This window comes from Mycteria americana, chromosome 1 (genome assembly GCF_035582795.1).
Source record: "Mycteria americana isolate JAX WOST 10 ecotype Jacksonville Zoo and Gardens chromosome 1, USCA_MyAme_1.0, whole genome shotgun sequence".
In the NCBI taxonomy this organism is placed as follows: Eukaryota; Metazoa; Chordata; class Aves; order Ciconiiformes; family Ciconiidae; genus Mycteria; species Mycteria americana.
Window position 1 is genome coordinate 86,607,679 of NC_134365.1, and position 25,163 is coordinate 86,632,841.

General features: G+C 44.1%; 2 protein-coding genes across 2 annotated transcripts in view; one reads left to right on the plus strand and one right to left on the minus strand.

Annotated features, from left to right (window-relative positions):
• LOC142405256 (antigen WC1.1-like) overlaps positions 1–23,317 on the plus strand; it is a 28,338-nt gene extending 5,021 nt beyond the window's left edge. Inside the window, exons 2-15 of the mRNA XM_075492370.1 lie at positions 4,475–4,789; positions 7,686–7,994; positions 9,592–9,906; positions 10,723–11,034; positions 11,605–11,922; positions 12,673–12,987; positions 17,482–17,796; positions 18,561–18,623; positions 18,710–19,024; positions 19,212–19,247; positions 19,554–19,695; positions 19,993–20,081; positions 20,699–20,770; positions 23,010–23,317. Of these exons, the coding sequence (XP_075348485.1) occupies positions 4,475–4,789; positions 7,686–7,994; positions 9,592–9,906; positions 10,723–11,034; positions 11,605–11,922; positions 12,673–12,987; positions 17,482–17,796; positions 18,561–18,623; positions 18,710–19,024; positions 19,212–19,247; positions 19,554–19,695; positions 19,993–20,081; positions 20,699–20,770; positions 23,010–23,317 (3,224 nt within the window). The remainder of the gene's footprint in view (positions 1–4,474; positions 4,790–7,685; positions 7,995–9,591; positions 9,907–10,722; positions 11,035–11,604; positions 11,923–12,672; positions 12,988–17,481; positions 17,797–18,560; positions 18,624–18,709; positions 19,025–19,211; positions 19,248–19,553; positions 19,696–19,992; positions 20,082–20,698; positions 20,771–23,009) is intronic.
• The window catches only part of LOC142413637 (rap1 GTPase-activating protein 1-like), a 74,879-nt gene continuing 70,115 nt past the window's right edge, over positions 20,400–25,163 (minus strand). The window contains exon 25 of the mRNA XM_075510011.1: positions 20,400–20,789. The gene's annotated coding sequence lies outside the window, so the exon portion shown is untranslated. The remainder of the gene's footprint in view (positions 20,790–25,163) is intronic.

Consider the following 25,163-nt stretch of genomic DNA (forward strand, 5'->3'; position numbering starts at 1 on the left):
TGGAGTCCTGCATCCAGCTTTGGAGTCCTCAGTACACAGAAGACATGGACCTGTTAGAACAGGTCCAGAGGAGGGACACAAAAACAAACAGGGGGCTGGAACACTTCTCCTATCAGGAAAGGCTGAGGGAGTTGAGGTTGTTTAGCCTGCGGAAGAGAAGGCTCCAGGGACATCTCTTTGTAGCTTTTCAATACTTAAAGGGGGCTTATAAGATGGAAAGAGACTTTTTACCATGGCCTGTAGCGACAGGACAAGCAGCAATGAATTTAAACTGAAAGACGGTAGATTTAGATTGGATACAAGGAAGACGTTTTTTACAATGAGGGTGGTGAAACACTGGAACAGGTTGCCCAGAGAAGTTGTGGATGCCCCATCCCTGGAAGTGTTCAAGGTCAGGTTGGACAAGCTTTTGAGCAACCTGATCTAGTGAAAGATGTTCCTACCCATGGCAGGGTGATTGGAACTAGATGATCTTTAAGGTCCCTTCCAACCCAAACTGTTCTGTGATTCTATGATCCTATGTTTTCCTCTCTGGCTGATCAGCATAGAAGTCTATCAGTGGGAAATATGCAAATACATACAATTTGGATTCCTCCAGACACTCAGCCCATCCCGTATCTGGTCCTGGATCCTCAGTCTCTGTAGTTGCCTCAGGCACTGACACACATGCAAATGGGTCTTTCAGTTGATGCCCTGACCTTACCATCTCTCCAGTAGTTGGCCTGGACCCTCTGGTCCCTCTGGTAGCCAACTTACCCAGTTACCTCACTCCCAGAGACACATACACACACTTGGCTCCCAGGCCAATTAACTTACTGGTTAGTCCAGCTTGATATTCACTAGCAATCACATGCTGACATGCGGTACCCTCACTCACTCCAGTCACTGGCATCTGTTGTGGTTTAACACCAGTAGGCAGCTAAGCACCACACAGCCGCTTGCTCACTCTCCCCCAGTGGGATGGGTGTCACAGTCCGTTTGGATCTCTCAAATTTACAAAGCAATGTACTCTGTGAATTAAACTTCATTTTAGGAGCTAATTAAGAAACACAATAAACAAACACAACAACAGGGGCTCATTTCCCCTTTGCCCAGACTAGCCTGTCACGTGAATGCACTGATTTGAGTCACAAGGTTTCATAACTTATAACCCATAAATTTTAATTCGTGCACTTAAGAGAAAAAAAAAAAAGAATTAGTAACCTAGCCGAGCCGACGGTGAGAGTGCTCATCCTTCCTCCTCCATCACGGGGCGGGCGTCCCCTGTATCACATCAGGAAGCATGAAAGCCTCAGCAATCCAGCTGCTGTTGGATCTGCTTCAGAGGCTTTTTGGGTAAGCTGATGTTTTATACCTTCCAGCTTGGAAGTTTGGTCTATACCATTTCCATAAGTTAGCAGATTCTGAAGAAACTGACAGACAAAGGCAAAGGCTGCAGAACCAGCACTCTGCACGTGATAATGGCTGTATAATGGCCCTTTAGCTCTTTCTGGTCACCTGTCCAGCCTATGTGGTGCTCTCACTTTGACCTAATGGCGCTGCTCGCAGCATACATCAGGCCTTAGCATGAGCTGTGTTAGCCAAAATCTGAGCAGGAGTTGAGTCACAGATGGGGGAGAGATTCAGACGGGTAAAAGTGAGACAAACTCGTGGATTGAGATAGACAGTTTAATAGGTAAAGCAAAAGCTGCACATGCAGGCAAAGCAAAATAAGGAATTCATTCACTACTTCCCATCAGCAGGCAGATGTTCAGCCATCTCCAGGACAGCAGGGCTCCATCACGCATAACAGTTACTTGGGAAGACAAAATGTCGGAACTCCAAACGTCCTCTCCTTCCTTCTTCTTCCCCCCCAGCTTTATATGCTGAGCATGATGTCATATGGTATGGAATATCCCTTTGGTCAGTTGGGGTCAGCTGTCCCAGCTGTGTCCCCTCCCAACTTCTTATGCACCCCCAGCCTACTCACTGGTGGGGCAGTGTGAGAAGCAGAAAAGGCCTTGATGCTGTGCAAGCACTGCTGAGCAATAACTAAAACATCCCTGTGTTATCAACACTGTTTTCATGACAAGTCCAAAACATAGCCCCATACAAGCTACTATGAAGAAATTTAACTCCATGCCAGCCAAAACCGGTACAGCATCAAAGACACGTGCTTTTATGACCTGTGGTCCAGCTCCAGTTGCTGGCACTTAGAACTCCATACACACACATGCACACTGAATAGAGTCACCTCACCCAGGAAAACAGTTAGAAATAGATTTTAATAAGAAGAAACAATGGACAGTGCTGATTAGGTTGCAGGGCATAACCAGACAAGCATACTGACCAGCAGCCTGCTTACCCACCACTGGCTGCTTTTCATAGAATCACAGAATGGTTGAGGTTGGAAGGGACCTCTAGAGGTCATCTCATCCAAGCCCCCTGCTCAAGCAGGGCCATCTAGAGCCAGTTGTCAGGACCATGTCTAGATGGCTATTGAATATATCCAAGGAAGACAACTCCACAACCTCCCTGGGTAACCTGTTCCAGTGCTCAGTCATCCTCATGGTAAGAAAGTGTTTTCTGATGTTCAGATAAACACTCCTGTGTTTCAGTTTGTGCCCATTGACTCTGGTCCTTTTATCCACTTACCCTTCTCTCTTCCCACTCTTGCTCCTAAGCAAACATCCTTGATCCCTCCCTTTCCCCACCTGTGATTCGTCTCCTAAACATCCTATAATAAGCCTTGTGCAATTCCAAGATGCTCTTCTCTTGCATCCCATAGTGTCCCATACCCTCTAGGCAGTAGCCCTGCTCAGTCTCTAAGGTGACACAGAAAGCCCTCATGTTGAATCATCTGATGGGTTTCACACCTAGACAATGGGGCTGATTGCTCTGCTGGGAGAGCCCTAGGTCTCTAGGTGGTCAGGGCAGGACCCTGACTGGATTATTGTTGTTGTTGTTGTTGTTGTTATTATTAACCTGGCATTGTTCCTCTGTTCTCCTTTGCACATGGAGACAAGCTTTCTATCACATAACCTAACAAATGAATGCCATCCATACTGTTGTTTAATTACAACAGTGACTGTTTTTCATGGAATTTGGCAGAAGGTTTGGGGGTTCTTTTGTTTCAACATTTGTTTTCACAAACATCTACATAAAATCATTGTCTATGTCAATTCAGAATACTAACTCAACACATTCTATGATTCTGTGATTCTGTGTATGCTTTTTACTCCAGCAGATATGAACCTTTCTGCAAGTAAAGACTCTTTTTTATGAAAAGATCTTCCAAAACTCTTGCCTTAAAATTCCTGACTGGGAAAAAAAAACTTAACACAATTCCTGAACAAGTCCACTCTTTTTCTTTACGTGTCACTACATCTTAGGCTACACACTTCAGTTTTTCCAATGTTTACTGTGTCTGTGTAAGATGCAGATTCAGACCTATTCCCCTGTGTTTCTTGGGTCTTAGCAGGCCCTTGTGTAGCTTAGCTTCCTAAGAACTGCTTCTGTGTCCCACTGTCATTCCTGCATTTGAATGTAAAAAAATTCTCCCTGTGTTTTCTAGCCTTTAAGTCTCTGTGCTAAGCTACTGTACAATATTTGAAGCATCTATAGCAGCAGTCCAACACTGTAAAGCAAGAAACCAACATGTGCATCTTCCCTCTTTTGTCAGGCTCTTTATCAAGTGCTCCGTGATGACTGTAATGTTATTTTGTGAGTCCACAGGTAAAAGGACTGGGAAATGTGTATCCATATCAAAGGAAAGGAGCAGACCTGGGAGTGGAGCAGGAAAAGAGGGTTCCTTGGGCATCAGCCCCACCCCAAGAGATGGTGGGGCATGAGGAACAACATGAAGACCTACCTGTCTGTCTTCTGCTTATGCTGCTGTATCTCCTGAGATAGCTTGCCACCCCTCACGAGTAATTCTCTTCTCTCTTCGGGTACCCCCAACTAGGGGACCCCATGGCTAGGGCAAGAGAGGGGGGAAAGAATAAAGAGTATTGGGACACTGAGTTGCAAGTAATAGTTTGTCCGAGAGGAAGAAGTTGAGGCAGACAGGGGAAATTGCTTCTTCACACTATACTGAACACAGGAATGCAGAAACTGGTGCCCAGTGAACATTTTCAGCTGGATATCATCATGGCAGAACAACAAAAAGAAAGGAGGAGTTTCTGTTGAAGCCTTTGTGAATCACACAGCAGGGACATTAGTCAGCATTTCCCAGCCCTGATAGGTCAGAAGGAGAGAAAGTTTGCCTGTCATTAGAAATAACTTACATTTTAGCAGTGCAGTTAGCTCAAACTTGTAAATACAGACACAACTCCCTGCAAAAAAACTTTAAGTTGGACTATTTAGAAAGGTGAACCAAAAAAGTCTGATTTAAGAGTAAATTAAGAGTAATAAGAATCTCATTAACCATCTGCAATAGATAATTGTGATTAGGCACTGTCCTTTCCATAACCTTGCTCTGTCTCTGTGTATGAAGGTGCTGATGAATTGAGGCTGTCAAATGGAACTGGCCCCTGCTCTGGGAGAGTGGAAGTAAAACATGAGGAGCAGTGGGGAACTGTGTGTGATGGTGACTGGACCATAGAAGATGCTGAGGTTGTTTGTAAGCAATTACGATGTGGATCTGCTGTTCAGGCCCTTAATGGAGCTCTTTTTGGAGAAGGATCTGGACCAACATGGTTGTATCGAGTTGATTGCCATGGTGATGAATCCGCTCTCTGGAACTGCTCACATAGAGGATGGGGTGCTTTTACCTGCCCTCATTACTTTGACACTGGAGTGATCTGCTCAGGTAAGAAGTCATCCAACCTTGTATAACAGAAAAATGCTACAAGGTTGTTGCATTAAAAGTTACTGTTGCATAGGAGTCTGAGGAGTGGCTGGGGGCGAAACCCTCCCGTTGAGTCACGAGGTTCAGACAGGACCCCCTTGCTTTCTAAACTCCTTCTCAGAGAGGAGTCTAGGTGTGGCTAAGTCCAGTCTTAGTCTCAGACTTGGTCAACGGTTTATTTTTCTAAGGACGGTATATGTAGCCACCCATCAGAATCAATGTTTGCCTGTCAGAGCCCTCTCAGGGCTTTCAGTGAAACAGCTTCACAAAGTTGATTAAGGCGACAGCACTAAAGTAATTTGACAATGTTGTAAGTCCGGTCACGTTCAGTGTAATGAACTTTCACGATTACAGATTCACAAATAATGCAATGCACCCCCAGTCTAGTCATGTTGCATGAACTATCACGGCCACACGTAAAGAGTCTGGTCATGTTCAATGAGAACTATCACGGCTAGACTAATGAAGAGTGCAGTTTATTAGAGCAACAGGCACACAGGTTCTTTTGGATTACCGGTGATAAATTCACTGTCTGCAAAGCACGTGCAAATACCAAGAGTATGAGTAACACCGCTGGCTACGAACGCGTTAAAAGGTAATAAAGTGACTCTATAGAGATTTCTAAGTTTCCCGGGGAGGCACTTGGTATAACCAAGTGTTTGAATCTTACCCAAAGGCGTCCCGATGGGGGGGAAAGAGAGACTCAGCCCATCAACTGATCCCAGAGATCAGAGTGGTATGCAATGGTGTCTTCCCTAACATTCTCTCTCTCTTAAGCTATTTTATACTATTTTTCACCTTTCAGGTGGAGCTTGAGTGACTCTAGTCATACATACCTTTGTTTAGGATTGGTGTAAAGTTTTCTTACTTCGCTTTTAAAGGTATAAGCTAGGAAAATTCAAAGTGCAAGCTCAGTGAGGGGTGGTTGCACCTTGGAGGCGGGTAGCTTTTGGGATGGAGGTGTGTTTTGGCATTATAATGATGTTATAATGAGCAAAGTTCACCAAAAGGACAGCATTTTGTCAAAAACATGACAGACTGTTGGCCCAGGGTAGAAAATATGCAGCTTATCGGTTCCGTGGTACCTTCAATTTCCCTTATTATCACAGAGCCTGGCGCGGTATCTCCACACCGCTCCACCCTCCGAGCAGTTCCTCTTAGAGCCAACACACCAAGTTCCCCTGGCATTGCTGGGGTTGCTAGGTCTGCAACCCATCTAAGGTTGCAGGCCTAGGGAACTTCCATGGAATGGATTCCTTGTATGTCAGCTGCACTCCACCCGGGAAGCTTCTTCAATGCTGTGCCTTACCTAAAAGTGTGAATATAAGTTTAATTTCTAAGTCACCTCCAGCAATTATTCCACAAAGGTTGAGATCAAACTTTGTCCTAGCTGGATAAAGCCAAGTACTGCAGAGAGGTAACACTTTCTCCATGGCCTCCGCCCAGCCAAAGCAAGTTGCATCAACACTAAGTATTCTGCTGACTACAAGTATATATCTCCTTTGCCTGCGCACAGCAATGACATAGAATGGAAGTAGACATAGTAAATGACATAGAACAGAAAAAGAAACACTATTTGTTTTTCCCAGGCAATAGGAGAGCAGTGCTAAACTTGTCTTTGACCAGGAATGGGGGCTAAAAAAGCAGGTGTAGATGGAGAAGCAAGAAAATGCTGTGTTACGCCATATAACTGCCCTTCTTCTCCAGATCTTCATGTAAGCTATGACAGGACAGTCTGCAACGGCAAACAAATCCAATGTCTGTTTGGCTGCCTTCCTCTGCAAGATGTGCCTGGTTTTGCTCTTTGGATAAAGTACCATTGCAAGAGGTTTTTCCTTCCCAGCTTCAGGACTTTACATTTGTCCTTTTTGCTTTTTATAAGATTCCTGTCAGCCCATTAAACCAGCCTGTCTAGGTCCCTCTGAATGGCAGCTCTGCCCTTGGGGTTATCTCCCCCCACCCCCAAACTGATAAGAGTGCACTCCAGCACCTCCTCCAAGTTGTTGGTAAAGATGCTGAACAGAACAAGTCCCAGGAAAGACCCAACAGGTGGTATTCCACTTGTTGCCAGCCTCCAGGTAGAATGCAACCCACTAATCACTACTCTCTGAGCCTGACCATCCAATCAGCTTTTTAACCATGTAGCTGTCCACCCACTCAGACTGTAACATCCTAGTTTGGACACAAGAATATTGTGCAAGACAGTGACAAAGGCATTGCTAAATGTGAGGTAAGTGACACGCGCTGGTCTCCCCTCATCCACAAATCCAGTCAGATTTATCAGAGAAAGTAATAAGGTCACACAGGCATGATTTAGCCTTAGTAAATCCATGCTGACTCTTCCCATTCACCTTCTTGTGCCCACAAATGTGTTCCAGGAGGACTCACTCCATCTTTTTCCCAGGTACCAAAGTGAGGCTGACCAGCCTGTAGATCTCCAGACTGTCTTTTTAGCCTTTTCTGAAGATGGGTGCGACATTTTCTCTTTCCTCTTTCTGAGGCGCTTCAGCTTCCTACTCATTTGAATAATGAAGTCTCGAGGACACACACTAGTAAATGGCTATTTATTTATTTTTGGGGGGATTTCTATTTCTCAAGCATTTGGCAAATGTTCAAAACTTCCCTCCTTCTGTAGCTTCCCAAGGATTTAGTATTTTCACATACTAAGAAATAAGCATTCTCACACACCATTTTCTCTCTTGTCAGTGGCATACAGGAATTGCCACAATGGTTATTTAAAAGTGTCAGTGGTCCTCAGAGAAGTGACATGTGTCTTGCCCATGAAGGTATGTGAGTTATTAAATTAGGTCAATACAACCAACCCTTGATGCTGGATTTCTTGGGGTTTTTTTTCCAGGTTTCTCTGGGCTGCGTCTGACTGGAGGGGACACTGCCTGCTCAGGACATCTGAAAGTAAAGCAAGAAGAAACTTGGGCTACAGTCTGTTTTTCACACATTGATTTTAAAACTGCCTCTGTTATATGTAATGAGTTAGAGTGTGGCCAGGCTGTGGATATCTTGAGAGGAACTCACTTTGGAGACAGACATGAACTGATCTGGCAAGAAGAGTTTCACTGTGTAGGGAATGAGACTCACCTTGCACACTGTCCCAGGATGCTGCACCATAGTAAGACATGCTCTCATGATGCCACTGTTGTATGTTCAGGTGAGACTTTGGACTGATGGATGTAATTTACATGTGTCCTATATGTCTTCTTCCTGTCAACCCACAGTTCAGAGCCTCTGTATATTTCTGTGGTCCTCAGGGTTCTTGGGTGCTTGCCCTATCATGCCTTGAGCCATCCAGGGAAGACCAGGAAGTAATAGAGAGCAGCCCTACAATCTCTCATTCACTCTACTGAGAGTCTGCATTTAACATGGGCTGTTCTAACCACTTCACTTCTGCACTAGGGATGCGGATCTCAACAGGGCTGCAATTTCTTTTATGCTACTAGAGGTATGCACTCAGTAGTGTTGAGAATTCCTTCCATGTCTTTCTCATGTATGTAAAAGGAGAGATAGCCAGAGCAGACAAGCAGGAACATAGAGAAATTAATTTATCTTCTGTGCTGCCAGTGTGTATGTTAATCCCTGGCACTTCAGTTAAAAACGGGGAGAGGTACCATACCTCCAAAAAGTCAAAGGAGGCACAGGTTACAAACTTAAGTTATTTAAAAAAAAAAAGAAAAAGTCGTCAGAAGCCTGGATGACTTTAGTTGTGACTGCCAGGTAACATCATTTAAGAACTCCATACAGTCATGGCTGCCAGGGGCTCTAAATACAGCTAACTTATTGCCACTCACTACAAAAGTGATGATTAGACCTAGCAAACACAACATTTTTCCTGAGGGCACAAATCAAAAGGTGTAAACTGAACATGGGGCAGAACAGCTGGCAACACCCTGTCACAAAACAAGCCTGGAAAGGACTGCAGTTCATGTCCATTTCCCAGTCAAAGGGCTGCAGTCTGTTTCAAGACTGCCTTGAACACTGTCTTTCTGGCCATGGCAATCTGAAGTGCTGGCTGGGGAGCTGTGGCAGCCAAACAGCCTATTTAAGGTATCAGTAACTGACAGGTCTTGGATCCTGCCTCCATCTTGCAAGAGTCACAGCTCAGAGTGGAAATCCAGGTCTCATTAGGGGGAGTATGATGCAAGGACCAGGCAAGGGTAAGAAGTAACAGTGTGAGAAGATAGAGGGACTGTATGAGGCTGGCAGTAGGACACCACAGTCCTACCCATGCTTAAATTATTGTGAATATGCTGATGTGAATAGCCTGTTGTGTTCAGAGCCTTATGCTGTGCCATAGATGAAAGCTGAGAATTGCACCCTGCAGTTGCTGCTTACCGGGTAATGTGAGATAACCAACTACTGAGAGAGTGCTTCTAGTAGCTCCCGCCCTGAGTTTCTCACATGCTCCAAATGCAAGGCAATGCTGGAACTGCCTCTGCAAGAAAAGATGTTGCAAGGTAGCAGCAGTATTGTGGGGGGAAGAGAGAGCAGAGCAGAGGAGGAGAGACTGAACTTAAAGAGTCAAAAGACTTTTAATCATGTAGTGCAGGCTACAACATGGACAATAAAGACTTTTTTTTTCAGAGCTGGCTTATGAGCACCCTGGTCTAACATGGATCCCAGTAACCTGAGACATAGTGAGTGCTAGTTCTTTGCAGCTAGTTTCTTGCAGCTAGATATCTCTTACAATTTTCAATGCAATAGCACAAAAAAACCCTTGTAACTGCTAAGTTCCTTTATTCTTCCCGCAGGCTATGGTGGGTACAGGCTGGCAAACGGCAGTACCACATGTTCAGGGAGAGTAGAGCTTCTTTATGGAGGCACGTGGGGAACCCTGTGTGACTACCTATGGGATTTACCAGCTGCCAATGCCCTCTGCCAGCAGCTGGACTGTGGAGTTGCCCTACTGATACCAGATGGACAGTCCTTCGGGAAAGGAAATGGATCTGTCTGGAACAGCACATTCAGCTGCAAGAAGAATGGATCACGCCTGAGAGACTGTCCTGTGACTGTGCTAGGTCATGATGAATGCCCTGCTGGAAAAGATGCTCGTGTGGTATGTTCAGGTGAGCAGCAGAAAGGTCTAAGAGGAGAACTGAAAATCTCCTTCTTTGAGGAAAAAGATGGACCCAAAATCCAGAGGGTGTCTGTGGAGCCAAGTCTTTTGTCTGCTGCTACAGGCATTTCCGGGAGTTGAGGCTGCACTTCACCTGTACCACAAGGCTGCTCTCTGTGAAATGCTCCTAGTGTCAGGGAACAGCAGGAACAGGGCTGCTCCACAAGGTAGGATGAGCTGGGGGCAGAGGTTGAGGACAACACAGGCAGTGTCCTTACCCATCAAGGCACAATCCAAAGCATCTGCACAGAGGACAGAGGAAGGTACTGATAACAAGGTCTATGGACGCTCCCAGACAAGGCAAAGTAATCAATCAGATGTAGGGTCCAATCAGAGTACAGTCAGGAGTAGCAGGAGACAAGACTGGAGACAGTTACACTAGTCACATAGTTGAGGCAAGGACTGAAGGCCTGGTCCAGGTTTAAGTGAGGCCTTGGACCAGTAGCCTGAGGGTGCATAGCTGGAGGCCCTAAGTGAGGCTGGTCAGAACAATTAAGGTCTATTGGTTTACCCAGAGCCCTGAAACCCAGCACCCTGAGTTTAAAAATTGCAAAAAGGGGCAGATCCTGATTTCCAGTCATTCTTCTCAGTAAAATAGGGTGGACTGAAGTCTAGTTATGAGTATGGAAGTTCTAGTGGCCCAGTGCAGTCATTTTTACTACTGAATTCTATGGAAAACTCATTCCCATTTCCCAGTCACTTTCAGGTCGTGCCCATGAGCATTTACGAACATGACATCTCAGTACTCACTTTCTCTTATATTCAGGGTGCACAGGGGGCAGGTTGGTGAATGGCACCAGATGCTCTGGCAGAGTGGAGATCCGCCATGGAGACATGTGGGGAAGACTCTGCCGCTCCCACTGGAATTTGCAAGCTGCCAGCGTTCTCTGTCATCAGCTGAACTGTGGCTATGCAAAGTCAATCCAGACAGGAGACCGTTTTGTGGACGGGAATGGGCCTGTATGGAGAGATGCTTTTCACTGTGAAGGGACAGAGTCCTGCCTGTGGGATTGTGCTCAAGTGACTTTGGGCAATCCAACCTGTTCAGCCAGAGAAGCAGCCACTGTTATTTGCTCAGGTAAGTCAGGAGTGGCCTTTTATGGGTAGTGCAACTTCAGACCTAAGCAGCATTTGTGATCTCACTCTGTCAAGCAAGTGTGGTATGTCATCCTGTCTTTAATGCCCTTTCCTTTCCCTTTCCTTTCCCTTTCCTTTCCCTTTCCCTTTCTTTTCCCTTTCCTTTCCTTTCCTTTCCCTTTCCTTTCCTTTCCCTTTCCTTTCCTTTCCCTTTCCTTTCCTTTCCTTTCCTTTCCTTTCCTTTCCTTTCCTTTCCTTTTCCCCACCCCTCCAACCTTGGTTTCAGCATAGAAACTTCACTTAGTAGAGGGATTCACATTGTTTAGATGTTCCTGACTCCTCACAGGATCTAGTCTTTGAGATGGGGAAGCCTTTCTCGCTTCCCATTGCAGACTCTTGTGTGCATGAAAGCAAACAAAGCCTTAACAGAGGCTGTCTCCTTAGCCAGTGGTGAGAATTATTTTTTTACCAACATAGAAATTTGTCTTCCATCTCTCTCCTGCATGTTATTTCTACTGCAGTAAGAGCAGTAGATGTTATTCAATAAATTTTCCAACTCTCTTGGGCCCAGGTCTTGCTGAATCACTCAGACTTTCAGGTGGTGAGAGCCGCTGTGATGGGCGAGTTGAGATCTCACTCCATGGCATGTGGAGCAGAGTCCTGGATGATGACTGGGACATTAAGGATGCTCATGTGGTATGCAGACAGCTCCAGTGTGGAATTGCCAAGAAAGCCTATTACCTTCCAAGGTCTGAGCGAGGCACGGGTCTTGTTGGCTTAAGAAGTGTCCATTGTGCTGGAAATGAGACTCAGCTGATGCTCTGTAAGACCTCCCATTCTCAGACAGTGCCAACAGGAGTTGCTGAAGACGTTGGTGTGATTTGCTCAGGTGAGTTACTGTGCGAAAGGTACAGAATGCTTCCTAGGGTTGCCTCTAGCCCACCTTGTGCTGTGGTCTCACCAGATCTTAAATAGGCATGGGTCTGAGTTTGTGATACCCACCTGCTTGTATACGCTAAGGGACAAATGATAGTTAAGGAAGCAAGTGTAATTTACATAACGCTTTCCTCATCTGAATTTCTTAAAGAATTTATCTCACAGAATCAAAAAGAAATAATAGAATACAAAAGCCATAAGAACACTAATTTGGCCATGACTGCCACACATTCTGACTGTCACTTGGGAATTAAATAGGTTTTACTTTGTGACATTTCTGTATTTATAGATACCTGCAGCCTTTCTGAAGTAAATTAGAACTGTTTCTACTCTCCTCTTATTTTGTAACCCATCTGTAACAGAAACGGTCTCTGTCTCTGTCTAACTAAACAAGTTTAGATAGAAAACAGCTTCTCCAGCTTTCTAAGATAAGGTGATGTCTGCATATACTTAGTATGACTAGACATTCCTTCTTGTTTGCAACATCTCACAGGAATTATTCAAACATTCACCTGATGCAGGAGTAGGCTTTTCCCCTTATGCGGTTTTAGCATCACAGGAGTTCTGCCCAAGAAACCATAACAGAAGAACTGGAATAAAACAAGAACATGATGCCTTACAAGTGCTTTTAACATACAGCCATTATGCTGACCTGTACATTATCATTATATCGCCTGTTGACAGCTGGGTTTTCTTCCTGCAGGTAGCAGACAGATCAGGCTGGTGAATGGAACAAAGCGCTGTGCTGGGAGAGTAGAGCTTTATCATGATGGCATCTGGGGCACCGTCTGTGATGATAACTGGGATATAGCAGATGCTAATGTTGTTTGCAAACAGCTGGAATGTGGCCATGCCATCAAGGCATTTGTCTCTGCTCATTATGGCGAAGGCTCAGGACAGATCTGGCTGGATGATGTGAACTGCAGTGGGGCTGAATCTGATCTCTGGGCATGTCCTTCTAGGGCATGGGGCCAGCACAACTGCCACCACAAAGAGGATGCTGGAGTCCTGTGCTCAGGTGTGTTCAGAAAATCCTTTTCTGAGCCTGTGGGTTGAAAGGGGGGGGGTTACATGAAGGGGAAGCAGAGAATAGTGAAGACTTGCTTGGACAGCCTCTTGCTCTCTTGACTACAAGCATAGTTGCTCAGCACATCCCCTTGGTCCCACCAAGATGCAAAGGGTCCTTATTTTGCGTTAACACACACACAGAAAAAGTGTGGGGTGGGATATCTGGGGGGTAAATTGGAGGGTTTCCATAAAGATTTCCACAGCAAGGGGCTGTGGGTATTCCTTGTGCAGGAGAAGGTCATCAACTGCCATATGCCCGTTACAGTCAGTCACAGCTGGCTCTGAAACCAATGGAAACAACTCGCTGTGCACCAAAGCATCAACCAATCAGAGAAGCATATGGTGGCTCTGCTCATGCATATTTAAGACAGAGTGGCAGCTGCAAGAGAGAGGAGAAATGAAGGAGAAGTGGAAAAAGACACTGCTGGGGACATGGCTGGAGACACGATTTTCTCAGAGGGGATATGCCTCTGAGAGGGCTGTGGCCTGTGGATAAGTCACACTGGAACAGATACACTCCTGAAGGGACTGCAGACTGTGAGGACCCACGCTGGAGCAGGTATAACCCCTGAAGGGACTGCACCCTCTGGAGGGCCCACGATGGAGTGGGTACAAACCCTGAAGGGAATGCAGCCTGTGGACAGCAGTTGGTCAGCCATGTTGGACCAAGTACAAACCCTGAAGGGACTGCAGCCTTCGGAGAGCCCACAATGGAGCAAATACAACCCCTGAAGGGACCGCAGCCTGTGGAGCATCCATGCTGGAGTAGAGGAAAATGAATAAGAAGCAAAGAGCAGCAGAAAAAAACACAACCTCCTGCACTGAAGGAACTGGGAGGGAAAACAAAGGAAGTTAGGACTAATGGAGAGGATGAAAGATGTTTCCCTAAGTGTTTGTTTAATTGTTAATGTTTCCTTTTTTTTCCTCATTACCCAAAGCAATGATTAAGATTATATTAAGGCAAAAAATAAAATTAAGTTAAATTTCCCAAGCGGAAACTGTTTTGCCCACAATAGCAGACAGTAAATATGGGAGACACTCTGGCAACACTAGTACCTGGCATGCCCTGGGACTGGAATAATTGTAGTGACTTTGAAGCTCCAGAGAAGCCTTGACTCTGATATTGGAAATTTGTCTTGTTGTGGTGTCGTGTAAATGGTACACCCATTGTCAGGGGGAGCGGGGAAGGGTATGAACTATGTGTAAACAGGTGGGAAATGGAGAGTGTGACAGACCTTGTTGGAGAGGAAGGTGATTGGGAAGACCTCCAGTGGCCTGGAGCCTGAATATTTTTGTGTCCAAGAATATCAGCCCGGGAGATGCAAAGTGAATTGCCTGTATGTTGCCTGTGAAACCACAAAAGAGTGGTGTGTTGCTCTGCTGTGGGATACACCAGTCTACCGTGTGCTCACAGCAGGTCTTCAAGAGGCACTGGGACAGCTTAGCAGAGCTGGGGAATCTGGTTGATGGTCTCAGAGTAATGGTCTGGTAAAGTGATGTTAACTAGTGCTCAGCACAAAAGGGAGGATTCTAGTCAGAAGTTAGCAGCTAGTAGTACTGAAATGGTCAAATTGCAAGCTTCAGGCTGCTTGTGGGAGCACCTACAGCTTAGATTGACTGACCTGGAGGGGGACCCCGGCACCTTGGGAGGGTAAACTAGGTGCTCATGATGAATTAAAAAATGAGTCCTTTCAGGCAGCCCTAGTTACAGTAATTATGAGCCCTACAGAAAAAGGTACACTGCTCCCCAGGATGTGACCACTCAATGGGTCTTTACTCTGAGTGTAAATGAATGGAGAAATGTGGAGAAACTTACAGTCACTGCTCAAGGGAGAGGCCTCTGCAGCCTCTGCCAGCTGACCAAATTGCTTGAATAAGCACCATGGACCTCCACACAATAAACAAGAATCCAGGCTTCCTTGGGCATTACTGGATTTTGATGTATGAACTTCCCTGGTGACAACCAATTGACCAAACCCACATATCAAGTGACCTGAAATAAGCCTCATTTTGAGTGGGAAGAAGAACACCAGCAAGCTTTGGAGCTGATCAGCAGGAGATAGTCCATGCCATGGCATTAGGACCAATATGGGTACGTAACAATTTAAAAAATTTGTTATATACACATGCAGGAAAGAAAAGCATCATACGGTGTTTGTGGCACTGAGTATCCCAAGAGATGAGAGACACTGTTGGCACTCCGGTGTCAGATCCACAAAGGAGCAGAAAATAGCTACTCCCCTCTAGAGCAAGAAGTCCTAGCTATATATGCAGAGGGTGTCTGAGTGCCACTGAAGTAAGTGTAGAGCAGTCACTGTGGTTATGCCCTAGACTAGCTGTCCTGAATTTTAGGCTCAAGGATTCAAAACCACTGAGGGAAGAGCAGCCACAACTACATGGCAAAAATGGCTACTGGCCCTTTGCCAATCTGCAGATATTGGTTCAAGCTCCAGACCAGGATTAGTTTAATTTACTAAGTCAATGGCCAGCAATCAATAGTATGAGGAAGACCAAACACCTTTGGCTGTCAGAGCCCTAGCATATGATGAATTAAGTACTGAAAATAAACAACAGAGTTTGTTTAGTGATGGATCCTGTAAAAGCACAGCAGGAAACAGGAGGTGGAAATCCCTGGAACCCCTCTACAAGAGAAGATGCCATCTGGAAGGAGACTTGACAACGTTTGAAAGGCCTTGAAAATAGCCTTGGAACATAGGAGCATCAACAGACCCACATATACAGACTCCTAGATGGTGAATAATGTGGTAAAGAAATGGCTTGAAGAATGAAATCGTGATAACTGGCAGCAGCAAGGAAAACCATTTTGAGCAGAAATATGGAAAGTAGTACAACAGCTGCTTGAAGAAAGACCTGCTTGGTATGTCATCCTAATAATGCAAGTATCCCAGATGCAAAGGCAACTCAGGAAGAGAAACACAGCAACCAAGCTGACCAGCTGGCTCAACCTGTCAGCAGAGATTTGGGATGGGAGCATGGGAGCATAAAGGAAAAGTATTTTTAGATAGATGAGCCTAGGAAACTGCTACCATGCTGCAAGGGATTGAGGACAGAGAAGACTGCTTAGGCTTGTCTGGAAGACATAATGCAAGCAATTAAGCAGTGTGATGTCTGTGGAATAACACAACATACAGCGTGAATGATGAAACAGTATGCACAGTGAGAGAAATGAATGTTTGGAGATGCCTGGCAAGTGGATTATAAAGACCAGCCCCTCCCTCCCCAGCAGCACTGGCAGATGCTATGTTCTCATACTGGTAGAGCATCACAAGGGTGGCTAGAAGCCTTCCCCACTCAGACAGCAAACGCAGGTAGCACCCTAGAAGGAATAAACAAACATATCTGTTGGCACCACAGAATGCCGCTTAGGCAGGAATCAGACAATGTAAGTCATTACCAAAACACAACCATTCAAGAATGAGTAGAGTGGGTACATTGCCAGGCAGCTGGAAAAGTAGAGCTGTGCAATGATTTACTTAAACCCATGCAGCCCAAAAGAAAACCTGAGCTCATTTGGGTAATAAAGTACCAGCCAGCCCTGAGGATGTTTGGATTGGGAAGCCTGCAACAGTTGAAATCCCTAAGACAGTGGTCTCTATTGTTTGAAAAGCAGGGTTTACTTACTGGTTGGTCTTTGGAAAAAGAAAAATTAAATGTGTGCCCTTATATAAAGTAAACAGAAGAGAGCAATCTTACTTTACCTCGTAAACTACATTCTTGTTCATGTATTTTGCAGGGACAAGGTCTGAATCTTGTAATAAATATATGTTGAGATTGGTATGATGTTAACTCCTCTAATGTGGTTCCCAGAATGAGAGGCAGTGTTTTACTGACTCTATGTGCACATTCTTACAATGTCAATACCTATTATCTGGGACTAAGGGTGGAGTTTATAATGCATGTATTTTATGACTATGATGATAGTAAAGTAGAGTTTATAATGGATGTATGTTCAAACACTTCTTAAATATGTGTTTCACAGAGGTGAAGGGTGAAATGTATTGGCTACAACTGGCAGGGTTTCAGTCACTGGAGGCTGCAGGGGTGCCCTGTGCTTCTGCAGGGCAGCCATTCCAGCTGGCCCTGAAATTATTGTAAACAAGTAATTGCACACTAAAACTTCAACAAATCGGAGAAGCACATGGTACCTATGCTTCAACATACCAAAGAAATATGCCTGCAACTGTGGGGGGTGGCCATCACTGTTGTTTGTTGATGTAGATGCTGGTGAATGCTGGCTAACCAGAGAGGATCACTGTATGACTCTGGTTTTAAGTGTTTGTCACTTTTAGAGTGGTTTCCTCTGGCACTTTCTCATTCAGAGTGATGAACAGGATTGTTAGCAGATTCTGGATTTCACTCATCACAGCCAAGTTCCTAGCAGAATCAGGCCCCTCTAATTCCATTTTTATGTCTTCACTTCTAGAGTTCCTGGCTCTGAGGCTGGTGAATGGCAATGACTGTGCTGGGCGGCTAGAAGTTTTCTACAATGGGACATGGGGGAGCATTTGCTCCAATCGTATGTCTCAACTCACTGCAATAACTGTATGCAAACACCTGAACTGCGGAGAAGGTGGCAAAATCGCAAGAGACTTCAAATATGGCAGAGGTTCTGGGCCCACGTGGCTGGACCACATTGAGTGTACTGAGCAACATAGCGCTCTCTGGCAATGTCAGTCAGACCCCTGGGATCCTCAGTCATGTGATAACCGAGCAGAAGAGACCCATATTTCTTGCACTGGTAATTAGAAATGCATCTGTACAGGACTGCCCAGACATATACATAAACCTATGCATGCCTATATGGACATTGTAGTAATTACCTCATGTTCATTTGTTATCTGGTATATATTATTTCTAGTTTCATGCAAATGGCACAAACATTTTTCTTTGTCTATATCCTTGATGTAAATGAGGGAATTAAAATTACACAAGTGTCACCAAGTGCAGTTACCCAGTGGGAATCCCAAGGAAGTCCCTGATAGGATAGTGCCATTGCATATTTTTAAAGCAAAAACCTACGATACACAGTCAGTCTGTGAGATCTGAGTTAGGATCAGACTTCTCAAGAAGTCTAGAGGCATGTATGTGTTTCTACATGTACGGAGGCATATCAGTGCATATGTACACGTACACACATGCATGCACATAGCCATGGACAAGTGTATGAATTAGTTCAGTTCTAAAGGTCTATTTCTAATGCCTGCTCTTATGACAGTATTTCATATCTGTGGATTCCCACTATAATATAAATGAATTCTAGATGACATTCAGATCTCCTAAAAGGGATTGCAGCTGCCTCACACAAGACGAAAGCAAGCACAGTCATCAGGAAGATTATTTAATTCACAGCAATAGCCAAACAGTGATCCACCAAGTTCTAAATAGGCCACGTATATATCATAGGGAAAAATTAACTTGATGATTAATTTTCAGGCATTTTATACTCCCTCACTCTTTTCAGAGAATAATCAAATTATTTACTTCAGCATTTAAATTCTACAGGAAGAAAGGAGACGACAACTCCAGCCACATTTGCTGAGTGTCCAAACTCTACAAGTTGTTCAGGTACCTCTACCTCTTTGTTTCTCCTTATTGGTCCCTATGGACCTTCCTGCTGTTTCAGCAATACAGAAGGTTTCTGTGTTTTGCAGACAGGGAGAAGCTACGAGTCATAGGAGGAGAGGATGGATGTTCAGGCAGAGTGGAGATTTGGCACCAAGGTTTTTGGGGAACAGTCTGTGATGATTCCTGGGACATGGCAGATGCTAATGTTGTATGCAGGCAGCTGGGTTGTGGATCTGCTGCGTCTGCTCTGAGTGAAGCTGCCTTTGGGGAAGGGACTGGTCCCATTTGGTTGGAGAAGGTGCACTGTAAAGGCACAGAGCTGTCTCTTTGGGACTGTCCTACCAAGCCCTTGTTCGGCAAAAACTGTGATCATAAGGAAGATGCTGCTGTGAATTGCTCCGGTTAGTCCTTTAGTTCATCATACAGATCTGGGAAGGAGGTGGGCAGAGAAACATTATGTCCGCTGTACATCCCAGTGACTAGCCCCTCCATAATTTTGACAGCAGGAACCTCACAAATGATGTGAAGATGTTCTCCTATTTTTCACACTTGCCTCTTCCTTAACCTGGACTTGCCTTCCTTTTGCAGGTATGACAGAAACAACAGCATCACCCACTAGAGCAGGTAAAACATTCCTTCTTCCCCCTTTCTTTCTCCCATCAAATGAGGATTTAATGTCCCTGATACTACAGAGCAGGTAAATCAGCAGTATATTCCAGCTCATCAGAAAGCATCTCATGTAGCCTTTTGTAAAGGAGAGCTGAGTGGCACTACCCCCAGCTGCTGAATTTTAGCTGCTTGAGCAGGACCCACAACTGGGCAGCAGGTGACCTGCCTCACTCTGCTAGCATGGGCACAGCAGGAGGCTACAGAGGAGCAGCCCTTTGGGTCACCTGATTCTCTACTTGTTGCTTCTTCATTTCCATTCAGATCCTCCCCGCCACCCTGCAACAAATACTATGAGAATTTCAACGCCTGTCATCCTCTGCATTATCCTGGGGGCCCTTCTCTGCCTGGTCCTTGCCATTCTTGCTGGACAGATCCGAAGTGCCAGGGCACAGCAGAGAGGTGGGTCCCTCAGGACTGGTATGAAATGCCTCCTTGACATGCCTGGCAAGTGTTTAGTTGGCTGAAGAGTCTGGGGGGATCGGTGACAGATGAATGGCATCTGGTGCCACAGTGAGACTTTCAGTTACTGTCTGGCAGTGAAAGAGCCCAGCAGTGCTTATCCTCAGACAGCACCTCTCGACTTTCTGGGTACCAACAGGCCATGTAGACCCATTTAGGTCACTTCTCCTTTTCATGACCACAGCCTGGGTATGAGCAAAGACTGTGTGAGTGATCATTGCCTTTTACTTTCAGGCTCCAGACTATCTTATGACCCCTTCTCTGAGGCTGTCTATGAAGAGATTGACTATAACCTGAAGAGGGAAAAGCAGGGCATGACTGGCCTCTCAGGTCTGTGTGTCTTGCTCTTGTCAAGGGAAAATTCCTCCTGGTGGCCCAGATCCCAATCTGTTACTTTGCAGCTCCCAAATATACTGGGAAACTGAAAATTCCTAGATTTGAGGAGAGGGGTTTCCAGCACATTGGACTCTGCCAATTCCTCTCCTAGGGACGATTCATTTTGTGCTGTCCTCACTGCAGCCATAGAGCATAGATCAGTATAGGTCAAACAAACAAACAAACAACAAAAACCAAAAACAAACAAAAAATGCTTTCACTGCAATTATTTAAATCAGGAACAAATAAAGGAATAATTTGTATCTCCCTCCCAGTAGCTATGTGTCTCTGTAGGCTTCCTCCTGTCGACTGCTTTTCTCCCTTTGTGGCTTGCCTTACCCATGAGCCACAAGAGGTGTTATGGGGCCCCTGAGGGATTCTTGGCTATTCCACTGTAAGCCCTTTACCTTGCAGGAGTAATACTGACCACCCAAGAATCTGCCTGACTTGGGTGTTATTACTCAAGTTATTACTTGACTTGTCTACTCTTTTCCTCATGATGCAGTCTTAGCAGCTAAGGAGAGTTTAATCTGATATCACGCTCATTCTCATTTGCCTAGATTCTTACTCAGAGAGTTCAAAAACAAAGGCACAGTTTTATAGCTGGGACAGCAATGAAGAAAATGGTCCTGGAGCTACGCAAGGTAATGGAAGATGGGGATCCTACAAAGAAAGAGACACAAAATGAGGGTAGTTTGTAATTTTCAAAGCATTATTGGTGATTAAAACTTTTTTCTTGCTGCACTTTATGTCCACTAGTGATGTTTTGATGTGAACCAAAAATTTCCGTTTAACTCTTTTGGTGGAAGAATGTCATTCAATCTCGTATACAAGTGCTAATCTTCTCTTATATATGAGAAGTTGAAAATAAATGTTTGCTGGTAGTATTGCACTCTTCACAGGATACAGTCATATGAATCCAACAATTTGACAACTGCTTCTCCCAGAAATTGCAACTGTAACAGCTTGTAAGCTGTTGCTTCATTTCTGACATAAATGGGGAGAATTAAGACAGAGGAAAATCATTCCCCAAGTAAGAACATTGGCACACCATTGGCGTGGATTAGGGAATTTTCATTCGAGTGATCTGAAGAAAATGCAGTTTGCCAGATTGGGGCAGGGGGCGTGATTTGAAAAAGCTGAGAGAGAGCAAATGTTTGGAGAAGAATTGCATTTTCCTGGAGCTGATCAAAAAGCTCTCTTAGCTATTGCCTGGTCTCAGAGAGATCAACTGCCAAAGGCACGAGCAGTTTTGGACTCAGCTTCCCATATCCCCAACTCTATGCTGTGCTATGTCTTTAATTTTATTTTCTATTGTTTTTCTTATATTAAAGGGGTTTTATTATTTAAAATTAAAATAAAAGCTGTTCTTTTCCTTACTTGCTTTGAAATGCTTATCAAGAAGGCAATTATTCCAAATAAGATCTCTTTTTCTTATTCAGATCGAATATTGAGTACTAGGTAAAAAGTGAAATAGGAGTGCTTTGATTCACTTTTAATTTTATATATGTATTATTTGTATGTCCATGTGTGTATGCGTATACTATAAAACAGTGAAAACTAATATCCTCTGAGGGATGGCTTCCAGTTAAGTACAGACCACAGAGCTAGCTGCCCTGGAGAAATTAGAGAGCTGGCTACTCACAGAACTAAGTTTGATGGATGGACTATTCAATGAATAAGGAATTGGCTGGATGGTCTCATCCAAAGAGTTGCAGTCAACAGCTCAATGTCCAAATGGAGATCAGTAACAAGTGGTGTCCCTCAGGGGTCCGTACTGGGACTGGTACTGTTCAATATCTTTATTAATGACATAGACAGTGGGATCAAGTGCATCTTCAGCAAGTTTGCAGATGACACCAAGCTGAGTGGTGCAGCTGATACGCTTGAGGGAAGGGATGCCATCCAGAGGGACCTTGAGAGGTTTGAGAAACAGGCGAATATGAACCTCACCTCATGAAGTTCAACAAGGCCAAGTGCAAGGTCCTGCATCTGGCTTGGGCACTCACCAAGATCAGTACAGGCTGGGGGATGAAGGGGTTGAGAGCAGCCCTGTGGAAAAGGACTTGGGGATACTGGTGGATAACAAATTGGATGTGAGCCAGCAATATGTGCTTGCAGCCCAGAAAGCCAATCACATCCTAGGCTACATAAAAAGAAGCGTGGCCGGCAGGTCGAGGGAGGTGATTCTGCCCCTCTACTTCAGTCTGGTGAGACCCCAGAGTGTACTGGAGTACTGCGTCCAGCTCTGGAGTCCTCAGTACACAGAAGACATGGACCTGTTAGAACAGGTCCAGAGGAGGGACATAAAAATGATCAGAGGGCTGCAACACTTCTCCTATGAAGACAGGCTGACAGAGTTGGGGTTGTTCAGCCTGGAGAAGAGAAGCAGAACTGCAGATATTTTTCTCCAAAGGTTTGGCCTAAGTTTGTAGCCACATGTCCATAGGCAAATGGCCAAGGGTGGCTACTTAGCAAGACCATTTCAGAGAAATTTAACAGAAGGCGGTTAAAGCAATGAAAAGACAAGGAAGCAAGTGCTACACAGAGATAAACAAGGAGTAATTTGTCATTGTGCAATTATGAAATGCAGTGGGGAAGCTTATTCTGAAATAAACCCTGTCACTAACTGCCTCCTTCTCCAGATCTTCTTCTCCCTCCTGTCCCTCCTCCATGTTGATTTCTGGTTTCTACTTGTTACAGCAATGTATAACAATTATTGGAGCTATATAATTGTTGTCTGGAATACCTTAGAGTCCTCAGGAGGATCCTTGGTTTCTTATTGTTCATTATCGTCATGATAACATCAGTATTACAGGCCCTTATCACTGGATCATCAGTTACTGCTCTCTCTAGTGATAGTTAATACCTGTACTGTTCCAGAGGTCTCTCCACTGCCTGGAAATATCCTGGAAGATGGTTATGATGATGTGACAGAAGCTCCTGGACCTAAAGATGCTTCTCTTTCTGAGCAGAATAAACAGGAAATCATTGGGATCCCTGAAGAAAGTGACAGAAACAAGGATTCACAGACAGGTGAGGCCAGAACAGCAGTGCTGTTAGTTTTCATAATTTATAGTTACTGTACTGAACTCAGGGAAAATCAAGGTGGAGGGTACCTCAAGGGATCACCTAGCTTTTATCTAACCACTGTCAGGAAGGAACACTACCTACCTACGCGAAGAGTGTAGGTTAGACATTTGTTATTCTGTTCTTACAGCCATTCAGTAGCAGTGTTTCCACAACCTCTGCAGGTAATCTATACCCATGCTGTGTTTTCCTTACAGCTATAAAATTCTTGTCTGTGGCCTATCCTAAGTCTTCACTGCTGCAAATTAAAATTGTTACTTCCTACTATAAAGACCATGGGGATAGAGGAGTTGCATTCACCTTTGTAACAGCCTTTTAAGTACTTGAAGACTGTTAACATATCTCCCCTCAGTTCTGTTTTGTATTTTGTTTCTCTAGACTACAGCAACCTAAATTAGTCAATTTTCTACCTAGGTCTTGTTGACTAGACCTCTGCTCATTCTGTATGTCTCTACCCAGGCTGTGTTAGTAGGTCCCTATCTTTCAGGAAGTGTTTCAAAACCAAAATTTTACAGTATTTCCATACAGCATGGTACTAAGACCTTACTAGTGTCAGGTAGAGCAGAAGGACCACTTCATATGTCTTACAGGATATCCTTCTGTTATGCATGCCAGTGTGTCTCCCTTTTTTGCAACAGCATGACACTCCTGACAGTGTTCAAAGTCTGGCCCGATGCAGCTCCAAATCCTGCTCTGTAAAATACCACATACTATTAGACACCGATCTTTCTAATTATGCAGTTGATTGTTTCTCCCTTCATCTGTAGTCTTGTAAGTGTCCTTATTAGATTTCATTCTGTTTTCATCAAAACTTTGCCAAGATCATTTGAATTCTAATATAGTATGGTATCATCTGGAAAACGTAGTAAGAGCATGTGTATTTTATCTTAGGACTCAATAAAAATACTTAGTTGTATGTAGGGCTGTCAAAGAATCTTACCTGGTACAGTGAGCAACACTAAGAATACCATTTTTGTCTGAATTTGTAGCCAGTCTACAGAGGTTTGAGTTAGACTATATTTCTCTAGTTTACTTACAAAAATATCATGTGAGGTGAGTGACAATTTGCTTTACTCCCTTATAAAAGCACTTTTAGATAATCAAAAAGAAAAATCAGATTTATCTGGTGTGATTTATTTCTGATAAATCCATGTTATCTGTTATCTACCCTTTTTTTTTCTTCTGTCTCCTTACAAGTAGTTTATTTGTTCTCATATTTTTCTGAAGTTGAACTTTCTGTAACTCCTAATTTTGTTTCTTCTCCCATACACACCATCTTAAAAATAAGCATACGTTCATGTTTCCCAGTCCTTCAGATCCTGTTCTCTGTGAGTTCTTAAAGACAGTGGATAGCGGCTGGAGGATGCATTCAGCTAGGTTTTTATCCTAGCACTAAATTTTGTAAGGCTCATCTAATTCAAAAAGAATTAACAAAAAATATTTAAGATAGATTTCTCTTTCTCCGTGCACTTAATATTAACTGTGGAACACCTTCTGATCAGCAGGTGAACTCCACCTTTTTTCCACCTTTTGGGGTAGTGATAAACGTATTTCACAGAATCACAGAATCACAGAATCATATAGGTTGGAAAAGACCTTTAAGATATCAAGTCCAACAGTAAACCTAACGCTATTTGACAGACTGAAGGCATGAAAAAAATAATCAAAATATTTTAGGACTTAAAGTGATTAGGGAAACATCAGGTATTTTTTTTAATAGCCCATGATTATATTCATTTTAAGATTGTGTATAAAGTTGTGTACATTTCTACTTAAACGAATGCTCAGTGTCTTTGTGAACCTCACTTGCTGTTGACTTCATACAAAGCTGCTCAGTTGTATTGACAACCTTTGCTGTTTGCAAAAACTGTGTATAGTTAAGGTATATTAATCTCTCTTATCATTTGTTTGTCTTCTGAAAATCAGAAGATACTAGGGTTTGCTAAA